The 12,977-nt window shown below is 41.8% G+C and overlaps 1 protein-coding gene across 1 annotated transcript in view; it reads left to right on the forward strand.

Annotated features, from left to right (window-relative positions):
- The first annotated feature begins 3,870 nt into the window (after positions 1-3,870).
- LOC117502317 (protein Jumonji-like) overlaps positions 3,871-12,977 on the forward strand; it is a 120,644-nt gene continuing 111,537 nt past the window's right edge. The window contains exon 1 of the mRNA XM_034161362.1: positions 3,871-4,437. Coding sequence (XP_034017253.1) covers positions 4,393-4,437 — 45 coding nt within the window. The 5' untranslated portion in view covers positions 3,871-4,392. The remainder of the gene's footprint in view (positions 4,438-12,977) is intronic.

Genomic DNA, 12,977 nt, shown 5'->3' on the forward strand with positions numbered 1-12,977 from the left:
CAGGAGTCCAGCGCTTCATTTGGACTGTATCTCCTATGTACATTCCTAACCGCTATTCTGTGCACCGTAACAGTCAGTGAATGGTGAAAAAAAACAGTGTCGCTGTTTCAGCTGAGTGGGTTAGTATTGGTTGATGTAAAAGAACATCTTGCCACAGCAAAGTGTTCGAGGACTGGCACAGGAAGGGATCAAACGTAAGTCTCTGTAAATGAGATGAACAAACTAATATGTCATAACTGGTTTTGGTTTTGCAGTGTGAGATGTTCATATTAATATCTGGTCCTGTAGGGATGGAGGGGCATTGCCCAGAATGCCCAATTAGGACCGTTCTGCTCCAGATAGGATCAGACTGGACTGTGCTGCACAGAGAAGCAAGTTAAACCACAGCTTCCACTCCAAAGTTTAAGTTCTCCTGCACTGGTGCTCCTCTTTCATGGTGGAGGAGCTTAGCCATGCAGAACGCCTAGAGTAAGCTTCATGATATTTGCATATTTCCCCATTGTAGGGCTAATAAAATATTTTTTTTCATATCACAAGTTATTGGTATCATTCAGTTTCATGAATAAAAATTCACATTGTGGAGCTGAACAAGATAAATTAGAAGTAATGATGAAGGGTCCCTTATGGGGGCTTTTCAAGCAATACTGCATCAGAATTATGAAATATTCAGTAATTTTTTGAAAACATAGCTTTGGATGTCAGTAGACTTATACTATAGGTATGAATTACTTGTATATTTTGTTCATACCCGTGAAAAAGCTCAAAATAAGAGCGCAAGTTCGCTTAAACAGGAAGTCTGATATTTTTCAACCTGGCCTCTATTTTTAGATGTTTTGTGGTTCATCTTTTCACTCAGGACAAAAAAAAGGAAGTATATATTGAATTGGTGCAATATTGATTTATAATGTAAACTGTCTCAACCTAGCCAGCTAATTTTTTCCAGGGCTAGCTAAAAACACTCAAAATAACCAGCTTCTGGTTTCCACTGAATAGCCAGAAACATCATTAGAAGTGTCTAGTAGCATGACAAGCATCCCTACGGAGGAAAATGTGCATATTTAACTCACTAAATGTTAAGAAACATTTAAAATTAACTGATTATACCGTTTGCCATTTACCTGAGCCTCGTAATGATCCGGTGGTGCTGCTGTCTCCTGAGTCATTACAACAAATCGAATTACATTCAACTCGCCGGATGGCCAGGAGGCTAAGGCAAGCAGCTAACTGTATAATAATATCTATTGTTTAAAAAAGTTTCTTTACATTTAGTGATGCAAACATGCACATGTTTACTTATGTAGGGATCCTCTCTATGTAACCAGACACTTCTAATGAAATTTTTGCCTCTTCTGCAGCACCAGGAAGTGGATTATGGCGAGTGTTTTTAGGTTGCCCTGAACAGTTATGTTATGTAGCCATTTAGTCCATGATGGTGTTTGTGTTCTAAATGATTATTGCACTGATTAAAATAAATTTTCTCTTGGGTGAAAAGATCCTAAAAAAATAACTTCTTTTTTTTAAACAAACATTGAAAAATTTTAGTGTTCGGGAATCTCCCTATTTGATGACGTAGTTGAAATCCCCCCCAACAACCCCGTTTTTGAACGACATTCCTGTGACCAGTAGAAGTTAGGAAATTCTGTGATTGAAATTTTGCATTGAAAATGTCGAAGAAATTTGCCTTGAAGGTGAGTAAGATCGGTTTTCAAATCATATAGAACATTTAATTCATGTCATTATGTACCTTTCTGCAACGTTTGGCGGTGATCGAAGCCTTCGCATGCCTATTTTTATGATCCTGCAACACCAATGTCGAGTCAGCAAGAAGGCGGCCATTCGCTGATTCACAGTTGTGAATCTCACTCCGTCTCACGCAAGAGGTCGGTTTCAGTAGAGTTCTGGTGTCGCAGACTGAATGGCCCCCCTAAAAATCGGTCCTCCCTACTTTCACTGCACATGCGTCGTTTCTAAGCGTCACCATCGTTTTCGCGATTATCACCTCATTTCTGCTTAAATTTGCACTCCAGTCATCATCTATCTCAGCGACAGATATCTGAAGCTTTTGTACAACAATCATTTCCACATAAATTCAGCATTATTTCATAATAATAGGCAGAGGAAGCGATCAGAGCACCGCAGCAGCACAAGCTGCTAGCTGCAGTGTTCACTGCGCCGCCGTCATTTTAAAGCATCAGTGGCGAAGTGAATCACCGATTATCGCCTCGTTTCTGCATAAAACAGCCTCGCTTCTGCTAAAAACTAACTTAAGAATGATTTAAGAGGTTTTACCTTGTCATCTGATGGTTAATAATCCCATTGTTCCCTTTGATCACTTTGGGTGAAGCGAGTCCATCTCAGACGAGCTGCTGTGGTCCCAAATGACGCATGCGCAGTGAAGGCAGGGCGGACCAATTTTTAGGGGGGGACTGTTTGGTCTGTGACATCGGTTTAGAGCGCAATGTAAACACACCTCATGAAGTATGGACAACAAGACCACATCGGGGCACAGCAGAAGTTCATCATTGGTGCTACACTTCCTCTAGATAACCCTCTCAACTTGAGAGAACGTGTCATCATTATAATCGCTGGTGAACTCACTGAATCAGCACCATTCACATCCTAGCTAGCCATTGTTTACATGTGCTGTGAGACGCCGGAACTCTGCTAGTGCCACGGTCCATTCTGGGAAGCACAGGGGGATTATGGGAAACATTCAAGTACCAAATGGTGAAATTGCCTTTTTTTTGTTTGTTTGTTTTTGCTTGGAATTCTGTCAGAAACAGTATTTAAGTGGCGGATTGTTGCAAATGACACATTTAATGAGAATAATTAGGTTTGACAGAGTATCATCATTTTGAAATTTAAATGATGAGAAACTGGTCACAGCTTTCTGCTGTTTTTCCTTTAAGAATGAGCTCCCGAGCTTCAAATGCTCATAACTTTCAATTTCAATTTATTTTCATTTATATAGCGCCAAATGACAACAGAGTTGCCTCAAGGCGCTTCACACAGGTAAGGTCTAACCTTACTAACCCCCAGAGCAACAGTGGTAAGGAAAAACTCCCTCTGAGGAAGAAACCTCAAGCAGACCAGACTCAGACTCTGCTTGGGCCATGCTACAGACACAAATTACAGAACAATTCACAGAACAATTCATGGACGAATATACAAGACATGCTGTTGTTGCACAGAACAGGAGGGTCTTCAGCACAAATGTAACTCCCATCTCTGGATGGAGCTACACCATAGAAGTGTCTGCCCCCTGCTGGTCATCCCAGGGCTTACTCCAGGAAATGATCATGGTGGAAATTAGGAGCAGGTGCAGTTGAAGTTACATGTATCTTGAAACACACGCCAGTTTCTTAATTTTGTAACAGAATTTAAAGCGACAGATGCTAACTTTCTTCATATTTGACATAGAACAAATATTTGAAAACCATTTTGAAGGTGTCTTTAAGCTCTTTCCAACCTCACCGTTTTTGTTACAATTCGTTTGACTTTTTTTTTTGTTTGTTTGTTTTTTTTTGCCGTGTATCTAGGGAATTATGACCCCTTTAAACACTACTGGCAAGAGAAGGATAACCTCAAATGTACATGTCAACACAAAAATGGCTACTGCTAACATTTCTGATATTTAAGTATGCCCACGTAGCAAGACATCGTTTAAAATTGCTGCTTAATGTTGAATTTAACAATAAAACGCACGAAACCAAACATTTAGGCTTGGGTGAAACTTACATGACCTGTGCGTAGACGGCTTCATGGTAGCGGATATTTGCTGGTGGGTTTTAAAGGCGCTGCTGTGCGTCGCGGTTTGTGATTGGCTGATGCTGAGGAAGAAAGGAGCCGCTCTCCGTCAGTCGAGCAGTGCAGCTGGAGAGCTCTCTTGTCTACCGCAGGCTCTGAGCAAAAGAACCTCTCCAGAACAAGAGTCGTGACTCCTAGACGTTTTAATTTAATGTAATTTATTTGCTTCTCGCCGCGTCTTCACCTCGAACACGATGTGACTTTGTCACCTCCAGTAGAATTCATGTATTTGAAAAGAGCCGGGAGGGAATGCGCACCGACGAGAAGCCGAACTGTGGCGAATGGAACTTATTGTCGTCAATTTGTTGTGACTATGTTCTGCCCAAGTGACTTTGGGTTCGGTCCATCTCTACTCGTCGTCGACCCTTAATTTTTTTCAGGGTTGGGGGGGGGGAATTTTTGTTCTTATCCGAACAGTCGAAGGAGAGGATTTGTGAGAAGCCAGGAAGCGTTTTCCTGCCGAGCCGGGGATTTAAATCGTCATTTTGTGCTGCTGCTGTTGGAGAGACGAGAGGAGGCAAAGAAAGAAATTCATGTGGCCATTCTCTCTATAGCCAAAACATTTTTGTTTTTTGGGATTGCATAATGAGCAAGGAAAGACCCAAGAGGAATATCATTCAAAAGAAATACGTAAGTAAACGGCGCATATTTTGCATGAAAATTGCGCATATTCTATTCAACTTGAAAATGCATAAACTTTCATCATCTGCGCGCAGGCGAGCGTTGCTTTTGGTTGGTTGTTTGTTGTTGCTTCGTTTGACTATATCGTTTCAAAGCTGCGAGTTAACGCAACGTGTTATCAATTACATTATTTAAAGAGACAGCAGTGTTTATTCTGTGGCTTGGTGTTGCGGCGTTTCTTCGACATCAGACATGGGGTTGTTCTTTTTTTTTTTTTTTAACCGCTGTTGTGCGCTGCTGTTTTGCGCATTTAGCGCACGATCGCGGACGCATTTGGCTGTGAGATTAAAGGCACCAGACGTTTTGAAGTTTAAAAGGAATGCGCAAAAAAAATGTTTCCAGAAAGGCTTTTGTTCACTCCTGATCGGAGCCGTGCAGACGAGCCTGTCGGCCATGGCTCGGCTTCCATTTCGTCCCGTGCCGAGTGTCTTTTAATCTCGCTTTTAAACCGAGCGATTCCCCCCCCAGATGATCAATTTACAAACACTGTCGTCCAGATTATGTGGCATTGGCATCATATTTGACCTGGTGTCTGTCTGTGTGTTGTGTTGTGGCTCTTTAATTCTCCAGAAGAGTGAGAGGGCGCAGGAGAAAAGCGGGTCATGTTAATTCAGCGCATTTCGCTCCTTTTCCACCACCTGAAACTGGACTTTTTCGTTGATTTTGCCACTGTGCTTGCTTTTAATTGTGCTGCCAGGTGTCAGATCTGTTCATTTTGTCCTTTTCTCCGTGTGACCTTTGAAGGAAAAAGACAGATACCGCTGAGAGGGTTAAGTCCATTTTTTTACGACGCTACAGGGGGTTTAGCTCTAAAGCGTTCAGGTCTCGAACGCAACCACCGGGTTTACCAGCTCATTTGAGATTGCATATATTTGAATTATTAGCAAAGAATCACAATAAGAGGTCGTGTGTGCAGTCGCATTGCAGAGGCTCATGTGTGAAGCCATGCACAAGAAGCAACCATTTTCTTTCTGCAAGTAACACTAGTGAGTTTATGGGGAAGGGGCTGTGCATAGTTGGAGGCCTAGATTACAGTTTAAGTTTTAAGGTCTATTTACTTAATGCGTGCATAAAACAGCGTTTTTAGTCCTGTCAAGTGTGAACCGCTCCGGCTGCACGACTACAGACAGGAGCCCCGTGTCTCTGCGGTTTTAAAGTTTGCTGCACTTCTTTGATGCATTTCTAAATCATTAATATCATGCACATAACGGGCACATTGTTGGATTTAAATGCATGATGTATTTCGTGTTTTTCTGTGGAATCTGCCCAGCTGAAACCTCCCAACCTCTCCAAAAAAACACCAAGCATGTGGAGAAATTCAAAAGTGTGGTTCTTTCATCAAATCATTTTTCTTACCAAATAACTGATTTTATTGCGTACTGTGAGGTGATGTTGAAAATAAAATGCCAAACAGGGCAACAAGTTTGCAGGACAAGCCCACAAATGGAGTAAATGGAGTTGGTTTTATTTTTCTACATGCATTGCCAAACCTTTCGTTAATTCCATTGGGATTTCGGTTTGTTTAATTTTTACACTGTTTTCGTGATTGATTTCTTCTGAATAGCATTTTCTCCCCCAGTTTATTGAAGTACACATCTGTTTTTGACATAATAAAAAAATGGTTTTGATCTGGTGAAAATGCAGTATGATAAGTATTGCGGTTTGGATATATTAATGCCAGAATAGAATATCATTGAGGTTTTTCTTTTACCACAGATGGTATGAGTGCTGTGTTGTTGGGGATATTTGTTAAAATAATAATATTCGTCATCTCAAAGACAACTTTGCTAATGCAACAAAAATTTTCTTTGATCTTTGAAAGTTGTGTCTAAATTGAAACTTTCTGAAGAGAGAAGGGGAAAAAAAATACCCACTGCAGTCAGAATAAGATGGCCAACAGTAGAATTGGATGGGCTTTTCTATTCATCATTGAGCTGTATAATTAGAACTGGAGCCAGAACGCAATGGCCGAGGAAATGACGTGTCTGCGTGTCCGACTGCAGGATGTATGTGTATGTTGCTGTCCTGTGTGTGTCACATCTGTCATGGTTTTACTGCAGCTGCAGTTGATATACGAAGTCTGGCACAGACCAAATAAGGCTCACATACATACATTTGTAGAACAACCCACAGAAGTCCAGATCCGCAGGACCCCCCTTTGGGCTTTGAGACAGGACTCTTGGCCCCTAGTGATTCCTCCCCCCTTAATTAGCGTAAGACAATTATACATGCTTGGCTTAACCATTTCCCGTGAAACACGAGTGCGAGTTGTTACCCCTCCGCCACACTGCCTGCACCCAGCAAACCCACACGATCTGCGTTTATTAAAATTCGCCAGTCATAAAAAGAATGGAAACAGGAGGGATGAGTCCTTAATCAAAGCAAACAAGGCACGGCAATTTCCGTTTTCCACCAGGATTGATGTCAGTATGAATGAGGCAAAGGAAGGGCCTTCTTTCTTCTTCTATTTATTTATTTTTTCTTCATCTGTATTTTCTTTTTGTGCTTCTGTATGAATGTAATTTTTTTTTTTTTTTTTCCCCGTATAGGTTCTTTTCTAAATTTGTTGAAAGGTAGGTGCCAAGCAGTGACTGAGACCAACACTAATATGTGGCTGTGTTGTTCTGTCTAACGAAACATGACACGTGCTGTGTGTGTGTACGTGAGGGAGTGCGTGAAAGTGAGAATAGCAGGAGCACATGTCAGGGTACACAGCTCGGTGCAGCCAGGGCCATTTTGTGCAGAGTCGGCTCTTCCTGTAGGCCCCAGCTGGGGCCAGGCCTCTGATGCAAAGGTTATGCATGTGGGTTTGTGTGCACGCATGGTGTGCATGGGACAAGCACAGCTGCTGCAGGCGCCTTTACAAATGTAAAGAGGCTGTCAGTGTTTGTTTCATCAGGCGCACAACTGATGAGGACCAAGTTGAAAATCCATTGCACCGAGTGTGTGTGTGTGTGAGTGCGTCGAACGCGCACAAAACGGGGGAAACAAAAATAGAGAGTAGGGGCAGAATGGGGGCTGCAAAGGCTCAGACTCTCCCCCTCCTGTGCTCTTTATCTCCCCGTCTCTCTCTCTCTGTGTCGCTGTCTCCCTCTCTCGTTCTTGGCCTGTCCAAATGAAATGTGGGCCTCGTGTAGGTCCATGAAGACGGGGTCACAGGGTTGTTTTTTCACCGTGCCTGAGCCTCAGTGCGCTTCATTTAACCTTATGTTTTAATGCAAATTCTTCTTTCATAAACTCACTTCTCCTCACGTGTGCAACATGGCAGGGTTCACTTTGCAACCTCTCTGTCACTATGGCTACCAGGGCAAACCAAAATGTATTGTGCAAAAGCAACGTTTTACAGCCTGTTGGCTTGACTGGGTTTGCTACAGCTACAATCCACGTGGCACCAAAAAGCATAGCAGTAAATGCTAAGTGTTTTCTATAGGGTCTTTTTAATTTTACCCATGTCATTTGAGTTGCTCTGGAAGACAAATCTTAATATCCCCGCTCCATCACCACAAAACTGTATGCCCGTACAGAGTGTCAAGTCTGATTTATGCTTCTCCGTCTCTGTAGAGCCCCCTGCATCGCTGCGTACCCTGTCCAAGCCCCTCTCCGTAGCCTCATGTTGACCTCCCCAAAAAAACTACATGTCGAATCAACTGAGACTGCAAGGGCTGTGATTGGTCACTTTTCTGATTTCACTCCTTCCTCTCCCATCATATTTAAAAAATTTTGCAGCATGCACGCCGATTACACTTCAATCATTGATCAAATAGAAGAACGTTTGGCAGAAAAGTCAGCAGATATGACCAACTTCACAGGACTGAGTCGAAAAACTACAAAGACGCTCAAATGACCCGCAATTCATGGAGGGGAAACTGCACGTAATGTTGGTTTGGAGGTTGATGATAGTATAAAGAAGGGGAGGTCGTTGAGGGACAAATTAGTTCAGGGAAAAAAAAACATCAAAGAACAGTGGCGGCGCAGGTGGGGAAAAGTCCCTGCCTTGTTCTTCACGTTGCGTTCCCTGCTACTCCAATTGCAAAATGACACCTGCCAATGCCGTGGAGAACTTAGAAAGGGTCACACCCATGTCAACGTCATTACATAGCCACAAAGTTATTTAGTTGTAGAAGTATAAATCAGACTTAAGGCATAGCCACAAATGCTAACACTTGGAACCAGCAACATGAAATGGTTAGTTTTGAAAATCAAGCAACAGAGGAGATGTCTGTTTATTTAAAATTAATTCTACTGATGGGTCTCCCCCACCTCCCAACTGTTATGGTCCTATATAGGCCCTGAGGCCCGATGGTGTCTGTGTTTATCTCCGGATTCCAAAGCGTGACACAGTTGAGTCTGTGACCTCTCCCTTGACAGGACACTAGTCTAGGCAGGTTACTTCCCTAGCTAAGGCCTGTACCCATTTACAGCTCGGTGGACTGAGACAATGTAGATTAAGTGTCTTGTCTAAGGGCACAGTCCGGTAGCATGAGAGGGATTCAAACCCAGATGTACATATGTGCTCAACTATTGTGGGGCGGGTAATAAAATCAAAGCTGGGCTACTTTGATTACTTTGCCAAACTGTATCAACAGGGTATATATTATCATCTGCCAGGAATGCAAAAGGCCTTCATTGCTAACAGTCTTCACTCAATGGGGAAGTAACTGGAATAACTGTTTTGAATGCCACCCACTTTGCAGGCATTACATGTGTATAGTGAGCAATGCAACACTGATGTGATCTTAATGATGTGGTTACATATTTCGTATAACTTGGGACAGTTCATTCTAAACACAATCCTTTTCAAATGAATCATCATTGTTACACAGTCAGTTTTCAACACTTGCAAACTTTAACTGGATCTGTCAGCTTCACAAACGAGCTTCCCACAGACTGATGCAGTCATGGTGTCCTGTGGTTTGTGCAACAGTCACAGTAGCATGACATAAATGATGATCTAGGTACTGGAGGCAGACATGGCCATGTTGTTGAAGTGTAGTTGCGTATGGATGGCCACCTATGCTGGCTGTGCGGTTATCTCAACCCCACAACCTTGATATAAGAATGCATTGATATTGGGTACTCATGCTATCTACTGCTGTGACATTCCACAAGTGAGCATAGCAATTATGATTTCTCTTTCATTTGGCCTTAACCTCACTATAAATTAAATCATATTTAATGTGAACCGTAACACCCCGTTTACACCGGGTCCACGTCAGAGTTGTGATCGGAAAAACGGCCTCTACTTGCCATCACTCTCACCGGCTCCCACTGGAGTTGTAGGCTGGTCACGGTGGGGTCTCCATGGTTGAAAAAACCGATCCGTCTTGGTCGCCATCACTCCCCATTGGTCTCCAACAGGCGCGTGAGTGTACTGAACTGTTTAAAACACTTTCACAAGTTGTGTGACCAGTTAACAGATACATGGGTGTCATAATTGGTCTTGATAAACTCTCAAATGTCTCAACTCGATCCTGTGGGTTGTAATAGACTCTCAGATTTTAATAATTTCTATAGCGCCAACTCACGATGAGCTCGCCTCAAGGCGCTTTACACAACGCAATACCAAAAACAGAAACAATTTGAATAAAAAGTTAAAAAGACAAAACATAAAAGAGCACAAGAATAAAAACACATAACACAATAAAACAAGGAAAACAGATGGGTTTTCAGTCTCGATTTAACTCTCAATTGACTCTGTATGGGGTTGCATCAGTGATTGTGGATATTAACATATTTTTCACTCGCATAATTCAGTCATAATGCAAGCTTGGTGTGAACACAAACAAATCACAACGGAGACCAGCTAAGACTTGAGAGAGCTGACAAAATGTCATGATCTTGTCGGTCTTATATAGCGGTCTCAGTTTGGTGTAAATGGGCTTACTCTGGATATTTATTAATCAGATTTTGAATGTATGGCTGTTGAATGCTTCTTCAGTTGTCTGGGACAAGTGTGTTTTTTGTTTGTTTGTTTGTTTGTTTTTAAGCTGTATGGACAACTGGAGTACACTCGTATGTTAACAGACTTGGACAAGTCCAAATTTGTAAAGTGGTTGCATTCTTTAATTGCTTTGCATTCTTAATACAAATCTAACTATATAGATGACCCCATTGTGCATCTTTGTTTATAGTTATGGAAGAAGGCAATCTTGGTTTTGGCTTTCTTCAGAGCTCTCCTCCAGGAGCCGAAGTAGAGATGCATAGCATCACATGTTGCAAAACTGCTGATGAAATGTAACCTTGTAGCATCTCTTTAAATGTGCCATTTTGGTTGAATATTGCATAATACTGAACAACGCAGACTTGGGATGATATGAAGCTTTGACACTTCAGCTGAACTCTCATGCCATTTTCAACAAAAGCTCTCCTCGATACCTCATGTAAGAGTTCATTGGAAACTAATATTTGCTGGCCTAATAGCATATAGCACACTTGCTGTTATAGTAGAAGCTGCCGAGATGGTATTGTATGTCAAGAAGGGCATCCAACACAAGACTTGTGCCACATCAACATGCGGGTCCATACCCGCTCTGCTGAGCAAACTGTCGAAGAGTCAAGACAGACTGATAGACAGCTAAGTTTCCTTCCTTACATTAACTGAGAATTTAATTCTTGGGAATGTCACACCATATTACTCAATTAGAGCTGCAATAAATGGTAAATGGACTGCATTTATATAGCGTTTTTCCATCTGCATGAGATGCTCAAAGCGCTTTACAATTATGCCTCACATTCACCCCCGATGTCAGGGTGCTACCATATAAGGTGCTCACTACACACCAGGAGCAATAGGGGATTAAAGGCCTTGCCCAAGGGCCCTTAGTGATTTTTGCAGTCAGGCGGGGATTTGAAAACAATAATTAATTAGCTATTTTGATAATTGATCAGTAATTTCTGAGCAATTAAAAAAAAATCCTTTTTTTTTTTCTCATTTCAGCTTCTTAATATTTTCTTGTGTATTTGCTAGATGCTTCACTCATATATGGCCATGGAGAAAACAAGACATTTGAAGGCATTATCTGGGGTTCTGGATAACATTGAACATTTTGTACTATTTTATGGCCCTAACCACTTACTCACTCATCTTCAACCGCTTAGTCCAATGAACCCCTTAAGCCCTAGAGCCTGTTTCACCAAAATCACATACCCATACATTGATTTATTTCTCAGCTTGTACAAGGTCAAAAATACAAAAGTTTGGATCAGCTAAAAGACAGGTCCTAGGGGATGTTGTGGATGTAAAAAAAAAAAAAAAAAAAAAAAAAAAAAAAAAAAATTGAAAGTAAATAATACTTGGTAGGAGTAAATTACTTTTTTCCCCCCAAAAATGAATTTTGATTTATGTCTTTATTTGCTTGCCGTTTCAGCTGTGGTTAGTTGATATGTGATTGAAGTGGATACTTTTGTAGAAGAGACTTCACTTGACATTTTGATGTATTATAATAAGTGTATGTTGGTGTCAGCATTGGTTAGTTATGAGTGTTCAAATGTTCCAAAACAGGGCAAGTCCCCAAATTTGGGGACTCTAGAGTTTAAGAGGTTAAGGGCCGCGGGGGGCGGGAGCCTATCCCAGTAGTCATAGAGCACGAGATGGGGTACACCCAGGACAGGACGCCAGTTTGTTGCAGGGCCACATATAGACAAACAAACACATTCACACCTGCATGCACACCTACGGACAATTTAAAGTTTCCAATCCACCTGACCTCCATGTCTTTGGATGTGGGATGAAGCCGGAGAAAACCCATGCAAACACAGGGAGAACATTCAAACTCCACACAGAAAGGCACATGTGAGAATCAAACCCACGACCTTCTTGCTGTGAGGCAACAGTGCTAACCAGTAATCCACTGTGCTGCCTGGACCTAACCAATAATTGTTTAATTAATCGATTTATGAAAATAATCATTAGTAGCAGCCTTATACTCAAAAGTTAAAACCTGTAGTAGAGGAATCAACTTCTTGACACAAAAAGCTATGAAGAGTTTGAATACATGTTGAAGGACTCGCTACACAAAATCACTATGTAGTTTGACTTGCGTAGCCCAGTATTGACCTTTATTGTTTTGCTCAGATTTTCTGAGAAATAAGTACCAACTCTCTTACCACATTTGCTATATTCAGATGACTATTCAGCAAAGTTCTACAGTCTTTCTTTTGTAAACCTTATCACGTGTCAGTAAAATGGCTGTTGCCAGACCTCAGTTGATGTGTCCCCCTCAACAGATGTGTGTTGAAGCCGTGAGGAAGCGGTGCTTCCCACGCTGCAGGCCCAGCTTCGCATCCCTTTGGCTTCGCCTCTGCTTTCGCAGGGCCTACTGACTCCACAGATGTTGCCAGAAAAACAACAAAAAAAAAAAACAAAACCCTGGTAGTAAAGTTGGCACACCCAGCCTCTTTAATTCATCCTTATTTATTTGTGAATGTATTAAGTCTGTACTGAAATGAGGAGAGTTTCTTTAAATAAAGCCTTGCTTTGCCAGCAGACA

The sequence above is a fragment of the Thalassophryne amazonica genome, chromosome 20 (genome assembly GCF_902500255.1).
Source record: "Thalassophryne amazonica chromosome 20, fThaAma1.1, whole genome shotgun sequence".
Classification (NCBI taxonomy): domain Eukaryota; kingdom Metazoa; phylum Chordata; class Actinopteri; order Batrachoidiformes; family Batrachoididae; genus Thalassophryne; species Thalassophryne amazonica.